Raw genomic sequence first — 23,248 nt, 5'->3', positions numbered from 1 at the left:
ATCTGAGACTCTGGAAATCTAAAATTTAAGGTACTATGTGTTTTTTATGTGATGGTTTTTATATTAGTGGTGACAAGTATGCTTCTTTAAGTTTTTTATTTAGCTAGATAGAGGAATGAGCATTGCTGAGAAAGACGGTATTCCTTCTGCTCCTAATAGTACATTAGTAATTAGAAAGTTGGATTTTGAGTGGATGTATCTACAAGAATACTACTGGAGAATAAGTATCATAATCTCACGGATAAGATGTGGATCAGTCACAGAGCTTTTTCATATTGCTAAGTTAGAAAGCATTACATTCTTTTCTTCTTTTTATAGTGTTCTTAAATGAAGCAGGTTTCAACTTTGTGAGGAAATGTATTCATGCTGTGGAAACAAGAGGTGTGTATTAAAACTCAAATTATTATTATATTATTACGAGAATTATTTCTGAATATTACTTTGATGAATTCTACTTGTTTTACACCTGTGCTTTGACATTTGTCCATCATGTGGTTTGTACTTATGATATATTATCAGTGTGCTTTACACATAAAACTGTTGCCAAAAATTCCAGCAACATTTCTTAACATGTAATTTAGGTGTTTATTTAAAAAAAAAGTCTACAATATTGTGTTGTTTAGACAGCTTAATACATAGTGACATGCATCTTCAGTCTGTACACACCAAATTGTGCTTTCTCATGTTAAAAATGTTGCTCTCAACTTTGTTTTCTGGAATGAAACCTGAAGGCGAAGAAAGTGGCATGAATACCCTCTGCTGCAACATTGTTTTTGCAGAGCGTAACTTCTGTAATTTTATCCATTCATTTTACAGATGGTTAATCCATTTTTTTAGAATGGTCAAAATAATTTTTGGTAGTGGGAACATGCAAAAAATAAAATTGTCATCACTAGAACTCTGAAATCTGGCGTTGTGAATGTCATGCATCAAACCTTATTTGTTATTAGTATCTGTGCTATTAAAAAAAACCCAAGCCATTAGTTGAAATTTATGGATAAGCTAGGACTTCACTGTCTCTATCTCAGTATGGGGATCTATGTATTACATATACATTCTGAGCTGCAGTGTTGCAACAGTATACAGTACGTGTTTATATTTTGAGGAAAATCCTTATTTCTCTTATAAAAGTCAGTCAGATCTTAAATGGAGGAGGTGGTGGTCTAAGCAAGTATAGATGCATAGTAATTCCACTGAAGTCTACCTGAGATAAATTTGTTGACATAAAACATTTTTTTAGACTGCTTTTGAGTCTTACATTTCACTTTTCCCAGCAATCTCCTTGTTAGTCCCTAATATGGGTCATTTTTATGCAAAAGAGTTCTGTTGTATGGTGTGGATACAGCATACAGTTCTGGTGTGGATACAGCAGAATGCATTTCTTAACATCCCAGAAGAGATTTTAGTAGGGTAAAGTAGTACTCACGAATATACTTGTACAATTTTCCATAAATACATTTAGATGTCTTGAAGACATACACCAGGCTTGTATTTGTGTATATTGAAATAAACAGATTTTCATTATTTTCACTGTGCTTGTTTTACCAATGTAGGTATTACAATTCTGGGACTGTATAGAATAGGTGGTGTAAACTCCAAGGTGCAAAAGCTGATGAATACTGTATTTTGTAAGTATCTGAAGTGAATATTTGTCAGTGTGCAGCATGTGTGCTGTGATTCATTTTGCCTTAACTGCTGTGCTCAGAAGAGTGTGTCGTACACACTCCACTGTAAATACAGTTTCCTCCATGCACTTACTGCCACTAAATTGAGTTTGCAGTCTTAATATGAATGACCCATCTAACTGGTTTCTTGTGTGCAATAGTATTCAATTTCTGCATTCAATCATTGCTACACATGAGGGAATTGCTGATAAAATCCCTTTCTTAGCTTCAAAGTTCTGTTTATTGGAATCTATTTGTCATGTTTCAGAAGTGTTCCAAAGCTTAATTCTGTAATACAGCATAACTCAGTTAAATAGGCATTTGTTCTAGTCTTTCACTTTTCTTGCTAATTTGGCTCTCTGATGCCTGTGTTTGAATGTTACCTTACACTTTGATACAGTGCATGTAGTTAATGATAACAGGTACTAAATATGAGTGCTAAATTCTTTTTTATTACTGCTTTGGCAGAGATTTAAATATTCAAAAAGATCAGGTTGGTAGCTCATCTGGCTAATAAATAATCATATAAACAAAATGACCAGTCTATTATCTTCTCTTGAGATGTTTTTCTAGTTAGTGTGTTAGTCAGATTTTAACACTATAATAATTCAAATTTCTATCAGCCCCTAAATCTCCTCCTGATATGGATATTGATATGGAACTTTGGGACAATAAAACAATAACAAGTGGATTAAAAAACTACCTCAGGTAAGTATGATGCTACACACATCTTAGTATTCCTTTTCTGGCCTTTTGCTTATTAATATATTTGTAATAATTGAGTATATTGTTGTCTTGTTTAATATTCCTGTGGTTATGTGTAATAACAAATCTAAATTGTCACACACCTACTGCCGTATGGAGATAGTAATGCATTTTGTATATAGCCCTAAATTTGGCAGAATTTAATTATTTAAGTTCTTATTTAAAGTCTTTTACCCTAAATCACAAAAGACATTGTGCTCAGTCTATCTTTTCTGAATCCCTTAAGCTGTGTACCATGAGGTTTCATGGCATTGTTGCTGGAGCAGAATAAAAATCTTGGCAAGCACATAAGTTTCTATCTAATGCTGTTGGTGTCTTCACAAACAAATGGATCCTTTTCACACTATCATTTTCTCTCAGAATTTTTGCTAATAAGAGACAGATTTTCTAAACCAGCTACCTAACAAAGGGCAGCATCAGAAATCCCTATTCACTATGAAAAACATGCCTAGGGTTTATAGCACAGTGCTGATTTAAGCTTCATTGAAAAGACTGGCTTTGGCTGAAAAATTCTATAATGCATCTTCAGAAGCACAAATCACTGAAGATACCATATTTTGAAATTAGAACATGATCTAGCAGTAGCTGTATTTTTGTGTCTGTAAGGCAATTCACAGTCTGCCTTTCAAAGGATGGGTCTTCTAGGATCTCTCAGATCCTAACATTTTATCATGTTTTTTTTTACTTTCTTGGGCAAAGGATGGCTTCTGCAGCCCATTGTCTCTGTTCTGCAGCTACGTTTATTTCTGCTCTACAGTATGGAAGCCAAAAAACTGAGTTTCTGTGCTGAAGTCAGTGCTGGTATTTATAATTTATTAATTATTATTATTAATTTATAGGGTAACACCAGATTCAACTCAGTGAGATTTTCAGACTATGTACATGACTGAGTTGTATACTATTTGCCATCAGTCATCACTGAATTGGGTTCTTACAACATACCAGTATCTATTATGCAGATGTTTAGGGCTATCATAATTGCACCCATAAAACTTAAGAAGACTTTGAGTAATGTGGTCTTTTATATTTTCTTTTTAATATGTTTTTACAACCAGGTGTCTTTCAGAACCACTGATGACTTTCAAGCTGCACAAAGATTTCATTGTAGCTGTTAGTAAGTAAAGTAATAAATACATTTCCTTAAAGTAATCTTATATCTAACTCTTAATTATATCTAACTCCATTACTCTCCTTGGTTTTCTGCTTGATCTGTTATTATTCAGTGATCCAGGCTTAGATCCAAGTTCTTCCACACCACTGTAGCAGTGCAGTGCCACATGAAAGCACTCAAAACAAAGAAATCACAGTAGATGAAGCTGTTTAGTGATGTCTTCTGATCTTTTCAGAAGTTCTTTGGGACTTGCTTGTACATGAAATTCTGAACCTTGATTTTCTATGTTTGTTTGTTTTATATGGGTTGGTAAATCTTTCATAGCATTGATTTTTCTCATCCAAGGACTTTTATTTTCCCCACTTGCCTTGAGAAGTTGGAGGGAGTGATAATTATTTCCTTTTCTCAAATAGAGTAATTAGATATAGAGATAATAAGGGGTTTTTTCCTAAGGAAGTTATTTATCCATTTTCTCTTTACTTTATAAGAATAAAAGACACTCAAGAATTTTAGTTATTTGGAATACAATGGAGTAAAATCTTGGATTTCAATACAGTGGCACATCTGGTCAAATTTGCCACAGATTTTGTTGGTTCCAGGAATGCTGGTAAATGTTTTTGAGGAGTTACATGAAATCCAGCTTTCAGAATGTTGTAATAAATACATATAAATCATCCTAATCATTTTAAAGACTAATTGTGTTTGTTTTGTTGTAGTGTATGTATAGGGAATGGTTTAATTTGTAGTTACATCTTATCATCTGTTCTAATTTATCAACAATATTTGTTTTCTGTTTATAATAGAGTCAGATGATCAGAACTACAGAGTTGAGGCAGTGCATGCACTTGTACATAAGTTACCAGAGAAGAACAGAGAGATGCTGGACATCCTTATCAAGCACTTGGTCAAGTAAATATTTTTTTGTTTTTTCTCTCTGGTATCATTGTGAAATCTGATTATTTCTGCTTAAAAATTGTCAGTGTTGCTTAATCCATTTTTTGTGTTGAAACAATGCCACTTGAAATTACATTTAACTTCTAAAATGCTGTTCTAAACATACCTCAAGAATATTCACTGTAGAAGCTGTATAAAAAATAACACTGTAAAGTGTCACCAAGATAACCAGCTTTGTTTATAAAATAAACCTACTTAGTGTTTTCTACTCATTCCTACTTACTTGAAGAATTTAAGCTTATTAAACTTAAGAAATCTCTAAATCTAGTCTTGATAGAATATGGTGTTTTGAATCTGACTGGAAGTCCCACACTGTTCCAAAAGTAGAGAATAGACTAAAGGGATAATACTTCTCCATTATGTTTGATGTTACTTTTCTTTCTAAAAACTCTGACGTGTAGAATCATTTGAAAATAGTAATTTGAAGTATTATTATTTATATTTTTTAAATCCAAACCCTTCATGAATCTGCCTTGTATCATCAGCTTCTCTGGCTATTATTAAATTTCAGATAGAAAATAATTTTTATTTATTTGAACTAGTGAACTTTTATCTTCACAGAAGAACATTTACCATGTGCTGTGAGGCAAAACCAAGTTTTTATTCTGTTCTGCTTCTCTGCATCAGTAGCTATGATAATATAGAATTATTGCTATACAATACATCATGTTTTGGCATCCAATGATATCCATGTAATTTTTACTAAAGCTTTGGTCAGTTATCACTAGTATTTGTTGAATATTTTTTAATATGTACTATTCTTTCTAATTCAGGATGCTGCATACTTTTTAATACGTTTACCATCATCTGCAAATGTGAAGCAGTTGTTCAGATAACACTCACACGACTGAAATATGTAGGAGACATAAGAGAGAAGTCCACATTCATTACACCCATTTCATTCATTACATCCCAGCCATTTTGCTTTTTTGATCACAGCTTGAGCCACAGCCTAGATTAAACTGCCTAGACAGGAACCTAATGTGGGTTTGCTTGCTGTTAGAAAATGTGAGAATTTTGAAAATTTCTTTTAGACCTAATAATTAGACCTAATAAAATATTCTAGCCCTTTTTGTCATTAGTCCTTGGAGAACTGACAGGATAGGGAGCTGCTGTGAATGCTTCTGTTGAAAAAACTGATTTGACAGACATCGTATGTCATTGCACATGAGATAACCCAGAGAACCAAGTGAAAGCAAGTTTCATAAGTTTCCTTACGGAGTTTTTTAATTAGCTAAAAAAAAAAAAAATTAGTATCTACTAATTTCTAACACTGTATAAAGCTAAATTATTAATTATTTAATGAGGGATTAATAGCTTTGTAAGAGCTGCTAGACTGGAAGGCCCAAAATCAGAAATATGCATCCATTGGGAGTGATGTATTTCTACACAGAATAAGTTACAGACAAGCATTTCTTTATTGACCTCTTTTCACAGCCACTTAATTCTCAATATGACCTTAGATGCATTTTCATGGAAAAGTAAGCCTGCAATATTCCCTTCTTTAAATGTTCTCTTTAATTCATTGCCTATCATTAATTTGGTGCATCTCGTTTCTGATAAATTTAATCTTACAGTTTTATACTAAAAACTTTCAGTTCTTTTCTTTCCAATATTCATTTCACCCCTTCTAATTTCTGATATAATTTGCCAGCTGTTGTTTATGCCAGCAATTCTAATGAGACTGAATTAAAAACTAGTCTCCTGAGTGTGTTAGTTATCTTCCTTCCTCATCTTTTTCCCACCACTGTGTGGAGATTTTTTCAGGGAACAAATGGCAGATCAAGTGCCTAATGCTATAAAAATGGGAAAATACTAAAAAAAAAACCATATCCTGTTGCTTTATTCTTTTGTTTAAAATCCAATTTCAGAATGTGCATCCTTTCCTTATATTAGTTTTATCTACTCAGTTCCTTTGTGTGTGCTCTTATGTCTTGGTGAGAATACTGTACTTCTAACTATGCATTATAAAATAAGGATATTATTTATTCTTTTTTTAGGTCTCAAGGTCTTTATGAATGATGACCTTGATTTATGTGTCACTGTTCAAAATTAAATATTATCTAGATGTTGTGGGATGTAGGTCATACTAAAAACAAACAAAGAAACCAACCCAGAAAATCCTGAAAAACACCTTGCAGAGAGGTGATGCTGCATAAGTATAAACTCAGCAGCTAGACAGACATGGAAAGTTTGGTGTTACTTCAGATAGGCAACTCATTTTTTCTTTTTAAACCTTCTTAGTCAAATTACCTCACTACATTAAAGAATAAACCATTCTTGGAATGATGTAATAACACCCTACTTTCCAAAGGTTGATAATCAAGAGTCTGCAGTCTGGCACTATGAAAAATTTACTGCTGGTATACCAAAGAGAGAGATTTTAAGGCCATAATTAATGCCTTACAACTACCTGAAATTATTACCATGGCCTCTATCTATTCAGTAGCCCAGCAACAGTAGGAATGGCTCAGGGCAAATTGTTTATCAAAATGGCCCATTTATAAGCCTGCTTTTTTGTGGGTTTTTTTTTCTCTTTTGCAAGAAATTGAGGTTTGGAAATGCTCTTTAGAAAGTTCTTTCTGGTTACAATGTTATTAAATTCCCTGTTTTAACCAAGCTACCAAAATTGTAACCAAGGACACCCAAGCACAGGAAAAATACTGATTTCTGCCTTATAGTGTAAGACTGTGTTTCTGTAAGAGACTTTTGCATTTACTCTGCAGCACACAGGAGACAGACATTGCAAAGGCTTATTTTTTTAAGGTTTTTCTAACAAACCTAAAGCTGGGTAATTCAGAATTCCACTTTAATTAGAATATTAGTGGACTTCCCAAACATCCCTTAGTCACCTAAGCCAAGCATAAGATCTATTACAGAGAAAATTGGATTAAGATAATTGTCTAAATATGTACTTTAACAAGGTAGTAATTTTCATTATTTGACTTCCAAATAGGAATATCTGCTGGTGCATTTGTCTAAAGTAAAATTTTGGGAAATGTTTTTTGCATAACTTAATGAAGCAATATAAGAAACCTGTAAGAAGATAAACATTTTTTTTCCTGTAGTTTATAATCCTGTCATGTCCTATACAAATCACTTTCACATATTTCTCCTGTCTTTTGATGGAAATGGGCTGCTGTAACATTACTATTCTAAATAGGGAGTATTACATTACAGAAGTAATTGTACAGCTTACTTACTCTGTGTACACTAGTGCCTACTCAACAGTGAGACTGAGAGAAAGGGTGATGGGTGAGTCCAAACTCCTAATCTTAACAAAATTCCACAGCAGCCTTTGGACAAATCCCATAGTCTTTCTGTTAATGCCCTTTTAATCTTTGTAAGAGGACTGTATATGTGTTATTTGCTACCAAACTCTGACATCAGATAGATCATTTTCCTAGGCTTGCATAACTTAAAAAGAATATATCAAGCTATGTGAGAATACTATTGGGAGGAAAATGTAGCAGATGTCTTTATAAACCTGATAAATGCATGCTGTCAGAGAAAACCAGAAGATAAAGTTTGCTTCTATCTTCAAATTTTCCAGGTTTTTATAGATTTTACTGTTTTGTAATTTTAAAAAGTACAAGGGTTATTTCAGTTACGTAGGAAATGTCTAAAAATGTGAAGCTTGACAATGGTACCAGATAGCATTGAAAAGGAAGAGGAAAATGTAAACAAGAGTCTCAATAACTATTTCATAGCAGATTCAGTAATATTAAGCATTAAGGCACTTAACAGTCTTTACTTAGCATGATATTTCTCAGACATGAGTCAATAGGAAAACTGGGACTGGGGAATCACTGGCAGTTATTTTGAAGGATTTATGATGATACGATTATTTTTTGGCAAATCTCATTCATAAGGAAAGAAAAGGAGCACTGGGGATTTCTGGTTGATGGTTTTCATTTTACTGCCTGATAAACTGTTGGCAAAACTAATTTTGTAAGTTCTACACTTAGAAAAATTACAGAAAAGTTACAGTAATAACACCATATACAGAAGCAAAAAGTTAATGTATTTTAAAGTCAACATATCTCATTCTGATCATCTACTGTTATCTATACCACAGAAACAATTATTTAATAGACCACATTGTTCTGGTGTTTTCGGTACAGTAAAGCTTACATTGCAGTGTAAGTGTTTTCAGTAAATACATTTCTTTTCTTTACATGAAAGCTAAGGCATATGGTTGACCTCCATTTTATCATTGTCTTCTCAGTCCATTCAACATCAAATAATCAAGTTCTGTATAATCATTGGAGAGAGAGATCTACCTAGCCTAAGGCTCCTAAACTTTAGGTGGTCTGAATTTCTCTGTGGAGACCTTCGAAGATAGTTACTGTTCCCTGCTAATTACATCAGGAACTTACATACTCTAGGAAGACATGCTCCGTATCCATTAAGTTATTGCAGGATGAGACTCTTAATGGAAAAACAGTAGTTGTACTGTGCATTTTGACTGTAGTAAAAGTGAAAGGTTTTCAAAGGGGAGACTTGGTATCTTTTTAAAGAAATACTCTTTACAGATTTTTGCCTGCTGGAGTTGTAATTTAGCATAACTATTTAATTGCATGTTGTTTGTGTTCATTTAAAGGGTATCGTTACACAGTCAGCAAAATCTAATGACTGTATCCAACCTTGGTGTTATCTTTGGACCAACTCTGATGAGAGCCCAAGAAGAAACCGTGGCTGCTATGATGAACATTAAGTTTCAGAATATCGTCGTGGAAATTCTGATAGAACATTATGAAAAGGTAGAAAGACATTATCTGACTGTTTTGTGATAAAGTGGAACTGAGGTCTCATTTTCATTACTATCCTTAAGATCTTAAGAAAACCAGCACTTGTAGAAGGTCATTGGCATAAAGAATGCTTTCTAACCACCCCATGCTATGCATCTGTATTCCTAGCAAGTCTTTTGTGGCTCTGCAAGGTTCAGATCCAAGGCTTAACCTGTCATTTTTTGAAGGAGTTGCTCTGAGTCTTCAGGTGCTTTCTGAAGATTGCTGTCCTTCTTACATCTAGAAATAGAATAAGAAGGTCGTAGTTTTGCTTGCAGCTCCTTTGTCTGTCATGATAGCTGTGTGTGAAGGTTCACTCAGCATCAGTTCACTCATACAAGCTATGAAACCCCAACCATCCTTCACTTCCTCTTTTAATAGTGGATTCCTAGCATAACCCCTCATTTTTCAAAAGAATGTGTCTTAGATCAAGTTTATTCCTATTTCCAGGTTTTAAGCCCGTTGCATTTGTGATTTAAAAGCTTTTCAATACTCAAAACATAAATTTCTCCAGGTACTTCTTCCACTTTGAAGATAGGCATGTCTCTGACTGCCAGGTTTATTTTGTTTTCCCCAAAGACACTAGTGAGTGCAAAGATCCATCTCAGACTCTTTCCTGGAACATAGAGTAAGAACTGTTTCAGGATCTGAGAAGGAAAGGTCATTAAATCTACCTCCTTTCAGTCACTAGCATTGCAGGTGTCAGCTTCACTGGAAAGTCTCCTCAGGTTTTATTTTACTTTCAACTATTTGATTTCAGAATTTAGAAAAACAATGAAGACCTCCTTTACCTGGTCATCAAAAGAAATTTTATTTTTGGGATCTTTTGTTGATATAGATCACTTTCTCTGGTAACTACTAAAACAAACTGAAAAAACAAAACAAAACAAAACAAACTTTGGGCTTTCTTCATTTCATGTTACTTAGCTAAGGGGCAGTTCCCTGCACTGGTTGGTCAGTAAGTACTGACAGTACTACTTGTTATACTTCACAAGGACACCTCACAATTGGTATGATACTGATATCCTTGCCTGTAACTCCAAAACATATATGTTTCAAACACTAACTTTCCCCTCCAGAAAATTACAAACTTATTTAATACAAAGACCATAGCTACACAACTAAAATAAACCCTTTTCTGTTTCTCTGTCTACAGACATGTTTTTAGATTTACGTACTACTCGTGAATGCCCAGTACCACATTAATGTAGTTCAAGAGCATCTCAAGATATCCATAAAAGTATTTTCTACTATACAGATTTATTTGCTTTATTCCACTTCTCTCAGTGGCATTGAGGGATCTTTTCATAGTTCACTTCATCCTCTTCTGGGAGTGCCCTATTGAGAGTTGATCCAGGAATCCTTGTAGAGATGTATTTTGGAGTTGCATAGTATTGAACTTGACATTTGGTCCTCTCTACACTATGAAGATTGGACACTTCTGATTCCTTAATTAGCTTGACTGAATAGACAATCTTTGGCTGTAAAACCTCTTCTCCATTCCATTTTCTCCTACTGCACACCATAAAAAATACTCAGTAGAGCTTGCAGTATACTAGGAGGAGTAGATGAGAAAGGAGATATGGAGGAAAAACATGCACGTTTTTTGTTAAATTTTCTGCTTTGGTCATTCTCCAAGGCAATTATAATTTTACTAGAAGCATCCCAGAAGGTCTTTCAAGGTCTCTACTGAATATGTCTTGGATATTGCAGAATAGGTGATACAAATGAAAGTATCCAAATTACTGAACTTTCTGTAGTCTTTGCTGGCAAGCTTACCATGCTAAACAGCACAGAGTTCTTTGGAACCCCTTGTGTACATGTTTCAGGTTGTAGTAGTCAAATAACCAAAAAGTTTTACTTTTCTTTAACACAGTAATGAAGTGCAAAATTGACCAGTGATACATAAAGAATCAAAATCAGGAGATGCTTCAAACATGAAAATATTCTTCATCAAACTTGACATGTTTGACATAATAAAGTAGTTTTATGAAATAAAAAATGGATTGTAGTCAGTTATGACTCTAACAAATTACTGTAATATACAATAGCTTTCACGTGAATACAAAGAAATAAATCTTTTCAGAATTGAAAAAAATCATTACTTCTTGGGCAGGAGTTAGTTGTAAGCACCTATTACATGTTTCACAATTTAGACTGTTATGCACTTAGCAAGGGGTAGAAAAAAAATTAAGTATTTGTATATAATTGATATAAAATTTAAGTACCACTCAATATTCTGATTCTTGGAATGTAAAATGAGATCAGCAGAGAATTTATGCATCCTCATGCAGAGCATTAGAATTTGTTATGCTGTGAATTTACTCTTTTGTAATGTTACAGTATTACAGCATTAATTTCAGGTGCAGTGGTGAGGAAAAGAAATAGTCTAGTAAGTAGTGGAAGTGTAAGAGTACTTCTAATGTTTATGTCATTTTCCTTTTTTTTTTTTTAATTCATGCAGATATTTCACACTGCACCAGACCCCAATATTCCTCTTCCCCAACCTCAGTCCCGGTCAGGTTCAAGAAGGACAAGAGCAATCTGTCTCTCCACAGGTTCACGTAAACCCAAAGGAAGATACACACCATGTCTAGCAGATCCTGACAGTAAGTTTGTCCTTGTTGACTCATTCTCTTCCTTTTTATGTCTTGTAAGTTTCCTGAATAATATCCAGTAGGTGTTGTATCCCAATAGTTACAAGTGTTACAGATGGGGAGTTGTCAGCTTTTTAACTTCAGTGAGTCACAGCCTCACTGCTGAGCGTCTGCATCTCTGGCTGCTCTCATATGGGGAAGGATGTTCTGGTTTAGGCAAGTCTTGTATTGCATACAGTGTTCAAAAGTCTTTTATGTAGACTTCATATTCTAATCTAAATGTAGTCTGCTTTGAAAATAAGGAGATCATTATATGCAGTTCACCTCATTTTCTTGTAAGATAATTGTTAGGATTGGCAAACTGTAAGTAGAATCTTTCCTCTCTTCATGTAATAAATGTGATTTAGTCAGGGTCAGATCAAAATCATGACTTGGTTTATTTCACATGCACGAAACTGGGGTCATTGATTCAAAGTGAGCCACTGCCTAGGTTGCCAAAACTATTGAAACTTCTTAGTTTTTCCAAAATATAAATAAGCTCTTAATTTGAGAAATTTAGGCTTATGTTGCAATTTTCAAGGGGCTAATAGTCTGTGAAGAGGCAAGATGGGGGACAATCTAAGCTGGAATGCCAGAATTCTGGCCAGAAATGGGTAAAGTATTTCAGATTGTTTAACCAGTGACATTACTGCTGTCAGATCCACTATAGAAGGCACTGGTATTTGTGACCTTATCTGTGTTACCATGAGTGGTTGCTGTCACTTGTTGCCAATGTTATTGAAACATGGAGACAAAAGGAGCTGTATCATGTTGGCATCTTACAACTACTGTGTGGTTGAAGAATTTAGATTCTTTGCTTCTTGTGAAATTTGTGAATTACATCTCCAAACTTTTGGGAACAAAGCCTGGTATACACTAATGTATGACTTGCTATTCTGAATCCAGTTTTGAAGATAATTCAGCCCTCACTGTATTATAGGCCAGTCATTCTTCAGTTCTTATCAGTGTCCCTACCTGTGTATCATCAGATAATTTCATTAGGATATTTCTACTTTTTGTTGCCAACAATTATGGGAAATAAGTTCGGTGCAAAGATTGCTCTGTAGGTAGGGAAATTTCTGTAATATCAGTCTAATAATAGAAATTCATCAGACCTTCAAGTTGTAAAGAATGAGTTGTCCCTCTGCAGGATAGAAATTTTGTGATAGCTTTGACAATATTGAAAATGGGTTATCTATAGATAGACTGTAGGTTTAGTCTTACACTGCAAATCCTCTGCAGCTTGGTAATCAAAGTAAAATTTAATTCTTGTGCTTGCAGACAATGCAATCATGCACTAATGAACACAAATGTGACAAGTATCACATTTGCCTTCTAATGGAAATCTGTCAAGATGCTCAGCACAAAGATATCGCAGCATTCTGACTGTTCAGTTTCATAGGGATATTTATATTGCAGACATTTATTGGAAAATACAAACTTTTACACAAAATACTTTAGCTGGTAGCCCATTGTGCTCATCATCTCTAAAGAAATGTCCACAAAATGCAGCTCTTACAGGTTAAAGATAAGAATATGTGTTTTTAGTCACTCAGTAGATACTTTGTCTTAAGAATCACTTCCTCTGAAACCACAGATTAAGGAATTTGATGACAAGTGAAGTACAAGGTGCTAAAGGTGGCATGAAAGAAATGCACATGATTAGAAAAGGTGACCTTTTGTTTGTTTGTTTCCCTCTCTGCCCTTTCCCCTAGGTGACTCCTACAGCAGCAGCCCAGACAGCACTCCTATGGGCAGCATTGAATCTCTCTCCTCTCACTCCTCTGAGCAGAACAGCAGTACCAAATGTGCACCCTCACAACCCAGGGAGAAATCAGGAGGGATTCCATGGATTGCCTCCGCCCCATCTTCTAATGGCCAGAAGAGTTTAGGCCTCTGGACTACAAGCCCAGAATCCTCATCGAAGGAGGATGCAACCAAAACAGATGTGGAGTCAGACTGCCAAAGTGTAGCTTCTGTCACTGGACCAGAGCACAACTTTCCACCAACAGACCTTACCAAAAAGAGTTCTTACAGTCTGTCTGGGTTGAAAAGGTCTTCTGCCTCTTCCCTCAGATCAATTCCATCAGCTGAAGGTAATTTTCAAGGTCTTTTAGGACCACCATGTTTACTGTGAACATCAGAAAATGAGAGCTGCATCTGACAGCTAATGATACCCATTAATCTTTTATATTTGATTTTTTAAATTTTGTGGCATGTTCTATCAGTTTTCAATCTGCTTTTGACATATTTCCCATGTCTATTAATTGTACAGTTCACACAGATTAAAAGCCATCAGGGTTCCTCAGAATCTTGAGTATCATGCTGTGCCTCACCTAGACCACTGTTAGAGATTTCTGGTTTATAAGAAAAGTTAGTAGCTATGATTTATCACTGTATCAAGGGAATGATTTGATGCAACATGATTGATAATGATCAAAACTAGCATTTAAATATAAAAGCACTAAGCTTAACATATCTAGTAAGTAAGTGTTTTGTCACTCTTTGTCAATCTGCCTGGGTTTTGGTGTTGGGTTTTTTTGGTTTTATTTTTTGACAACTGCATCTCTTCAATTGACTGAAATAAGAAATTGAAAGAAAAGTCGGGGGTTTTTTGCAGGGTTTTTTGGTGGTTTGTTGTGGTTTTTTTTTAGTTGTGGGTTTTACAGTCAGTGTCTTTAGTTGAATTAGGACTGGATTTTGGGTTCTGAAGATTAACAGCTGGCACTGCAACAGTGAGGTCCAGTGGACTAAGTGCAAGTGCTGAGTTTGCCAATGAGCTTTCAGTAGTATAAATAGTGCAAGCACAGGTAGGGTGTTTGTCTGTAAAGTCCTAAAAATGTAGTGAAATTATCTCTCCTCGGTCTCCATGGTGTATACAAGATTTTTTCTAAGATTTCTGTATATGAATGAAGAGTTAACAGTAATAATGTAGAATAATAATTGTCATTAACATTTATAATGTCATAGAATCATAAATGGTTTGGATCAGAAGGAGCCTTAAAGATCATTGAGTCCAACCCCCAAATATATAGACCAATACTATAGAATAACAATATTAATAGTATAAATTTGGGGATTTCTTTATATTATGGCAGGTTTTAAGGATCTGTTATTCTTGGAAATAAAGGACCACAGAAGCAGTTATTCTCTTGCAGAATATATATGCAAAGCAGTCTGCAGGCAGGTCAGCTTAAAAGACATGTGGTTATACCTTGTATTCATTAAAAGGACTTTTTGTGTGTCTGCAATACAGTTTGTACAGCTATGGATTTGTTTTATCAATTTACAGTAGCAATTCTTTTAGTATTTTTTTCAACTGCATGAAGCTGCTGTGGATACTGAAATATTAATTCTTATAAATTAATGTGGTCGTATTTCATGGTGGATGCTGCTTTGAGCAGGAATTTGGACTAGATGACCTCTTGGGATCACTTCCAACATGATTTTTTTTCTACAGTTCCATTCAGTGCACTACTTTATAAAATGCTGGGGTTTTTGTTTTGTGAATGTACTCTTTAGCCATTTAAGTACAGTGTAATTTTTTAGCCTTCACAGTTTTACTGTCATTTCTTCATTTCTTCATTCTTGCTGTTGGTCTTTTTCTCCTGGCTTTCTGCTTGAAAGGCTGTTTCTTCTCTGTCTTAGTAAGTACTGTCTGTAACTGTTTTGCCTCTAAAAAAAACCAAAAAAACACACAACAATAACAAAACCTTTGCTTTGCATGTTATACATGTTGTGAAAATAACATAAAATTAGCTTTAATGTTCCCTACAATGTGGTTGTTTTCTTTAGGTAACAAAAGCTGCAGTGGATCTATACAGAGCTTATCTTCAACAGATACCAAAGAGACATCAAAGGCTCTACCAAACCCTGATTTGCCTCCAAAAATGTGCAGGAGATTAAGATTAGATACTGCATCAAGTAATGGCTATCAAAGACCAGGATCTGTGTAAGTCCTCAGGGCCCTTTGGAGATTAGTGTTGTGACAGCATTGTCAACTAAAAAGTGATCCAGGGAGCTACATAATTAATTTTAAAAGCATCCATTAAAACTTGATTTGAATATTTCTGTATTTGTGAATTATTTATCTAGTTTCATTGAAGTTGGAAACAAAGGAGACATGGCACAAAATCTGTTAAGTCAGTTGAAAGACTCCCATTGACTTGATTAGACTACAGATAAGGTCTATAATTAAGAAATGTGTCTTTGAAAAGCAGTCAGTATTATCTCTGGTTCTTCTGGAATTCACTGTTTGAAGGAGCATAAATGCCACTTACTGTCCTTGCTGTTATGTCAGATCTTCATATTGTACTTAGTTTAAATCCAAAACTGGAGAAAGGAAAAAAATAATTAAAAAAGCCTTCTGCTTGGAAATTTCTTCAGTTGCTGCATGTTAAATAGTTGTTACCTTTGTTTAGGCTTTTTTGGGGGGAGAGGGTTTATGTTGAAAGGAGAAGAATTCTACGCAATAGAAGTTATAATTTAGCTTATGGAGTTTTGGGTTAGCAATGTTTCTTAATGCTTTTAGCACAGTCTTGATAGTCAGAAGATCTTTGCTAGAATTTTCCTGTCCTCATGAACAAGACTGCAGAGCACCAGGAACTTCTCCAAATACTGCAGGACTCTCTTCAGCCTCTCCACTTTTTAAAGGAATCACTGTAGTTTTTTCACATTGTGAAAAATGGACAGAAAATAGTTCACAGCTCAGTTCCAGCCCATTAGTGACAATCTGGCAGTAAAAGCATTTCCCATAGATCTATTGGCCATCCATGAACAGAATTCTAAATACCAGGAGTTGAGATTTCCCTTGCTGACTCAACAAGGCACTGGAGCATGTGGAAGTGAGGCCTCCCCTTAGGTGAAGTTATCTCCTTAAGAATTCTGCTGAACAGGGAGTTAAATTCAGCTTTTAAATTTTTCTGTTTCTCTGAGTTAATAATTAAAACAGTTTTTAAAAATGTGTCCATGTCTTCGAGATGATTAAAAGTTAAGCTAATTTGCATGTTCTATTAATGAGCAAAGTATAAAGCAAGTTGGTGCTTTATTTTCAGAGTGGCTGCAAGAGCCCAGTTGTTTGAAAGTGCTGGTTCACTTAAACAAGTTTCTTCAGGACGGTAAGTGCTCCACAGAGTTTAACAATCTGTAAAATCTTTTCTGTTGTGCTGGCTTCAAGATTGAAATAGAAGTGTTGGAACTTTGTTCTGTGCCTTTTGCATAGCATCATGTGGCATGCAAAATTTTTTGTAGTTAATAAATTCATCCTTGCTCCAGAAGGAAACTAAATCTAATAGAGGATGAATAGCAGCTTATCTGTCACCTGGAGAAATTGCAGTGAGAGGTGCTCAGGTCAGTGATCTGATTAAGGACACAGCTACAAGAGTAAATTAACAGGAGTTAAGTTAGGATGAGGATGCTGTAGTTATTCCATACACTTGTTTGTATATATGTGCTTTCAGCAGAGTAGCAAACATGCTGCTTTGTGGTAGCAAATCCTAAGTAACTGCTGCTTTGGATAGTTCAGGACTAACTTGATGAGGATTCTTGTCTTTACCATCACACCTTCCATACCCCAGTGTCTGTTTGGAGAAACTCTTCCCCTTTCTTCTTGGTAGTGTGCAGCAAGTTTTATTTTATTTACAATTGCGTGAACTTATGGAGTGCATTTCAGTCATTCTTATATTAAGTCAGAATGCTCTGGTAAGTGCTTGTATATGAAGCAGTGTCTTCCATATATTACTAACCAGCCCATCTTTAATAGGCTAAGACAGATAGCCAAATAAATGGCTGTGGGAAAACGTCTGTCTTTCCACGTCCTTGCATTTCAAGTTCTTCAAGCCAGAGCATATTTTTTTGTCCATTCCTTTAATCACTGATAGTAGGAACTGTCAAGATTACTAGGAAAAATATAAAAATGTTTATCCATTAATCCAAAAGTAGTAACCTAAAGGAGCACAGCTGTAAATGAAGATGCCAACGTGTGCTGAGATCTCTGATAGAATATGGGTGTCCTCTCTGACAGATTAGCGGGGGTGTAGAAATGTAAAGCTGACCTGCAAAGGCCCACTGATTGTGTTTGAGGGAAGCAGCTTACATGAATCAAGGTCACTGTAAGGTGACCAAAAAAGAGGATGACAGGGAGGAAAGGGAGATGAAAACAACAGGGCATTGATTTAAGGAAGAAATGTATAAATGAGGAAACTGGGATGTCCTTAAGCCAGTGCCCTAAGCTGAGAGTGAGCACTCTTGTGCCATTCCTGCCTCATTTCAGCTCCACCACTGGTCCTTATTTTGTATTGCTCCTTTCTTATAAATGCTCCCCTCAGAGCCTGTGCCACATGTATCTGTAGATAAAAAGCAAGTAAGAAGCAAAACTCTGACAAAGGAAAAATGTGGCAGTTTGATAATGGAGATGGAGAGCAGATAACAAAGCCAAAAAAGTTGAAAGCCTTATTAGCTGCTCTACTTCAGCCTTCCTAGGCAAGCAGAAGAGCAACAGTAACAAGGAGAAAGGAAAACAAAGGGTCAGCAGAAAGAATGAGGAAGAGAAAAGAAGTAACTCAGCTGTTCTTGCAGTCCTGCTCATGTCTGAATAATATTTTTCAATCCAGAGCCAGCTTTTGTTTATTTCTCATGCATGTTATGAGCATGAAGGCTAACTTATGAATTTACATAATCTGTTTTTTGCTCTGAACTGTCTAGAAATCATGATAGTTACGTCTTTATTCACCCAGTGGAAAGGCCTTGAGTTCGTAATTCTACTATCTAATGAATATATGCAGAACAGAGTATAAGACAGGGACCCTGTTTTTAAGCTGATATCAGAAATATCCAGATCAAGACAGTTTTGAACTCTGTGCAGGGGTAATTTACCCTGCTAAAAATAACCAGGTTTGAGATGTTTGGCTACTGCATAGCCATGCATTATAGTATCTAAGCAGCTTCATTCTTACTTGAAGGATCTATTGCCTGTTGTCATTTGTACAGTACAAAGATCAGAAGCACCTATATGGCTTTGCAGTTTCACATCATCCATCATGTATTTCAGCAGATAATTTTGTACTTGATGCTTTACTACCACTGTGGTCTGGTTTTAGTTCCTTCTTCCAAGTAGTCTTTGCAGCCCTGCATTCTGACTTCATATAATGTGGTATCTCCAATATGAGTGGGTGCATGTGTCTTTTGTGGGTTTTTTTTTTTTAATGCTGGGACATTTTTTGACCTGGCTGTTCTCTCACCTTGTCATGAGTACATGCCCTCTTAGGACTATAAGACTGAACAGATTTCTTTCAGTCAGAAAGAGCATGAGAGGCCACAGTACATATTTTAGGATTGAGCAGGGAAGACCAAATATTTATGCCCTGACCAACCTGTGCTTTCTTCTTCTAATTCCACAATTACTTGGACTTCTCAGTCTCCTCATTCCTTCCCTCCTGACTTCAAGTTCATTAATCATCCACCTCTCAGATAGTGGTGTTAAGATACTGTGTACACTGAGACCAATCCTTATTGCTAATTCAGTATGCACTTGAAAGAGTCAAAGGAGTTTTCCTACTGCTTTCACAAATATTGCAATTGGCCAACAGTCTTAGTAAGGCCTGAGATCTCTTTATTACAGCTTCTGTGCAAATATGCACCAACAGGTAATCCCTGTCTCTGTGTTTTCTTGACTTTCATTTAGACATAGAAAACCAATAAGTTTCTCACACAAAGAAGGATTTTCATTAGAAAATAATACCTATAAAAATCAGTGACAGCAAACAGCTCAGGCTTGGATCTTGGCAGGATCTCCAGGTGCTGGGCTGGAACTTTACTAAAAGCAGGCTGACAGTCTGAAGCTCTGTCAGCCCATTCTCCTCACCCAGCCATATGATTAAATATCATTTCCTAGTCATTCTTCTGTCTTTATCTTCATGATATATTTTGCATTCTCTTAAACACCTGGATGCCTCATGCAGTCTAGACCAATATTTCCTACTCAGTCAAGCCTGGATATAACTCTGCCACCTCCAAGAGTCATAAACTTCTCTTCTTCCTGTAAGATAATATTAACTCATGAGTCATCTGAGGTTCATGTGTTTTTTCATTCATTCCTCTTCTGGCTTCTGTCTTTGTCTTGCTAGACTGAAAATGCATTTGGTCATCAGCACAGTTTTAAAGGTTATTTATAGAAGTAATAGTGATAGTGATAGTAATAGTAATAATAAAAAGACCTTGGGTGTTGCTGACTGTGTGTAGTCAAGCAAAATAATTTATGATCTAATAAGTACTAACCCTTTGACTGCTAGTATATGTTCATCATTACGGGCTCAGAACAAATATAACAAGAAGTAGAGAAAGGGATAATGCATTTTTTCTCTATCCATTATAGTGGGAATGTCCAGGAAATGTGGGTACAGTTTCCTAAAGTTTGTTTGTTTATTGGGCTTTTTTGGGTAAACAACATTCTTCTCAGATAATTAGCATCATCTTAAGAGAGCATAGTAATAGATGTGTTAAAAATATCATTTTAACAGATGATAATGATGTTATCACATACTTTTTAACAAGCAACCTTTTTTTTAAGGAGAACATCAACACTATAAGAATGTCCATTTTCATAGCTCAAAAAAAAAAAGAAAAAAAAAAGAAAAAAAAAAAAAGAAAAACCCATGCAGGGGGGTTGGAACTAGATGATCTTTAAGGTCCATTCCAGCCAAAACCACATACTGGGTCATTGAGACAAATCCTCAATAGACAAAATGCTGAATTAGGAACGCCCCATAATTTCATAAAAAAGGTGAAATAATCTACAAGTTCATATTCTTTTGGTATGTGTTTTTCCAATAAAAATTGCTTCCAGAATATAAATTAAAGCAAAGGTATTAGGTAAAGCACAGGAATCTAGAGAGAACTCCTAATTTCCATCTTTGTGTGTGTTCAACCCTTCATATTTTGCAGAGTCATAGTGCTAGAACCCATATGGTGACTTAATCTGTCCTCCTTCTCTGGAATAGAACCATCATATGTCTAACCAGCTTTTTTTGCTGATACATGTGTAGGGACTTTTTTAATTTGTTGGGGTTTTGGGTTTTTGGTTGTTTTTTTAAATTAATTTTAGCAGTGGGAATTCTTCAGTTCAAAGATTTGCCAACTCTTTAACTAATAGAAGAGTTTTTCAACTACAGATTAAGAGACAACTGAGCTGTGTACTTGTAGGTGTCTTTATGTCAGGTATTATTTAATACCTGACATATTTCATTGATGGTTTCACTACAGGCAGTGGAACCTGGTGAGCCATTTGTTACACTCTCAAGTAGGCATCAACCATGGCAGAAACCATGCCTGGAGGAGCTGTGAAGCAAGGCATCTAGGTTTTTCTACAGACATCTAAATTTAGGTGGCTGAAGCTGACACCCACCCCAGACAATGAATTTAAATCTTCCTTGCTACAATTTAGATCTATTTAAGTCTTTCTTTGCAGTCAACCTGGAGAACAGATTTATCCATTTTTGTCTAATATTTATGTTCAATGTATTATTTTCTTCTGTAAACTCATCAACCAGATTTTCTTACACATTGTGCTTCCAGAGCTTTTTTTATTCAATTGTCTCCAGGCAGTCCATCACTTGCTTCAAGCAATATGGTCAGTTTAGTGCTCATTTGAATGACAACTTCAAATAGAATGAAAGAATCCTTTTAAAAGCTGTAATTTTTAAATCTCTGAGTAAGACATTGGTCTCTTTTCTGCAATGGCATGCATGTTAACTCCAGTGAGCTTAAAGTTTAGTCTGCTATAATTCTACTCTGAACGACTGTCTAACTAGTTATTATCAACCTGTATTTGTGCAACTGATTATTCCTACTCTTCCCAGCCTTTAATTTCATTACTTTGTACATTTTTCCTCATTATCTTATTCACTGCAAGTCTGTATTTTTTGCCTTTCAGACAAGCAAAAGCCATGTATTCCTGTAAGGCTGAGCATAGTCATGAGCTGTCTTTCCCACAGGGGGCAATATTTTCCAATGGTAAGATATGCTTTAGATTCTCTTTTTACAATAAAAAAAAAGTATTAAAAAACTGATCTATATCCATAAAATAACAGAACGCAATCCCATTTTCAGTTCTCATGGGTTGTCCTGATTTTTCGATTGCACTTGAATAAATACTGTCTAAATAAATAATATATAGGATTTTTAAAAAGCTTTAATTTATTGTAAATATGTTTATTTTGGGTTTTGATTTTTTTTTTTTTTTTTTTTGTAGTGTATCCATCAGTGGAACCAGGCTGGCTAAAAGCAACTTACGAAGGCAAAACAGGACTTGTTCCTGAAAATTACGTTGTCTTCCTCTAGTAATCTTTAGTGGACAGCAATATCTTCATGGTATCCATGGTAACAAATAATAAGCACTGTGATTTTTATCTGACACAGATACGGGCTCAGCCCGTTAGCTGAGTGGTCGATTTTCCTTCAGATGCTGCAGCTGCAGGTTACACAGCTCCAGCAGCAGAACAGAATGTAATGAAACAGTTAACAGTTTCTGTGCTGAGGACGGTACTCTGTTTAAATAACTTCCATTGTTTGCAAAAGGTTGTTCTGTTCTTCTTTTATGGGTAAGGAACACTACAGCAATAAAATCAGAAAGTTGCCATTTAGCTGCAGACCTTCAGGTCCTAGGATGTTGCTCACAGAAGTGTGAAATTTAGAGTCAATGCGCTCTATGATGTTTCTTCCAATCTGTGGCTTTTAATATTAAAAAAAAAAATTGTAATTTCTTTCATAAGTAATGCTTCTGTTGTGATCCACATTCTCCCTTAGAAAACGGGGCTCTAAAATTAGTCCTAATCATTTCAAATGAGAAATGAGTTTTTCCATCAATCAGAAGTTTAACCTTCTGCTAGACATTGAGATTACAATGTTATAGAATTTATGTAACTGACAGGGAAATCAGTTCATACACTGCCTGAGCTTTAAGACCTCATTCAAAATGTGATATGTTTAATGAATGTTTCATTCAAATACTTCTTAGATTTATTTCCTCCTTTCTGTATCAATATAGATAATATTAACAACTTTTATTTCTTTAATACCCATCATCTGGATGATAATCTCAGTGTGTCTCAGAGCAACACCTGTAGAAAACAAGAAGATGCTGAATTTTGGATGATTATTAGTAATGAGAAGCGGGCATTGGAAAACAATAGTGTATTTTGAAACCTGAGATAAATTGTAACTGAGTCATTTTCCAACTTTTTTCCATTGCAAAAAAGACAAATGGCCTGTGAATTAGCTAATTTTATAAGTTATGAATGCTGAAAACTCCATGTACCAATAAAACTATTTAGT

The 23,248-nt window shown here is 35.2% G+C and overlaps 1 protein-coding gene across 1 annotated transcript in view; it reads left to right on the top strand.

The window, feature by feature from the left end:
* ARHGAP42 (Rho GTPase activating protein 42) overlaps positions 1 to 22,286 on the top strand; it is a 146,280-nt gene extending 123,994 nt beyond the window's left edge. Inside the window, exons 13-24 of the mRNA XM_030451701.1 lie at positions 319 to 381; positions 1,554 to 1,628; positions 2,288 to 2,372; positions 3,485 to 3,543; positions 4,344 to 4,449; positions 9,098 to 9,257; positions 11,749 to 11,893; positions 13,636 to 14,016; positions 15,716 to 15,872; positions 16,975 to 17,037; positions 21,849 to 21,928; positions 22,167 to 22,286. Of these exons, the coding sequence (XP_030307561.1) occupies positions 319 to 381; positions 1,554 to 1,628; positions 2,288 to 2,372; positions 3,485 to 3,543; positions 4,344 to 4,449; positions 9,098 to 9,257; positions 11,749 to 11,893; positions 13,636 to 14,016; positions 15,716 to 15,872; positions 16,975 to 17,037; positions 21,849 to 21,928; positions 22,167 to 22,255 (1,463 nt within the window). The 3' untranslated portion in view covers positions 22,256 to 22,286. The remainder of the gene's footprint in view (positions 1 to 318; positions 382 to 1,553; positions 1,629 to 2,287; positions 2,373 to 3,484; positions 3,544 to 4,343; positions 4,450 to 9,097; positions 9,258 to 11,748; positions 11,894 to 13,635; positions 14,017 to 15,715; positions 15,873 to 16,974; positions 17,038 to 21,848; positions 21,929 to 22,166) is intronic.
* The last annotated feature ends 962 nt before the right edge of the window (positions 22,287 to 23,248 follow it).

Source organism: Calypte anna, chromosome 1, assembly GCF_003957555.1.
Source record: "Calypte anna isolate BGI_N300 chromosome 1, bCalAnn1_v1.p, whole genome shotgun sequence".
Taxonomy (NCBI): domain Eukaryota; kingdom Metazoa; phylum Chordata; class Aves; order Apodiformes; family Trochilidae; genus Calypte; species Calypte anna.
The sequence above is the reverse complement of the archived record's forward strand: the minus strand, read 5'-3'. Positions and strand labels throughout refer to the sequence as shown.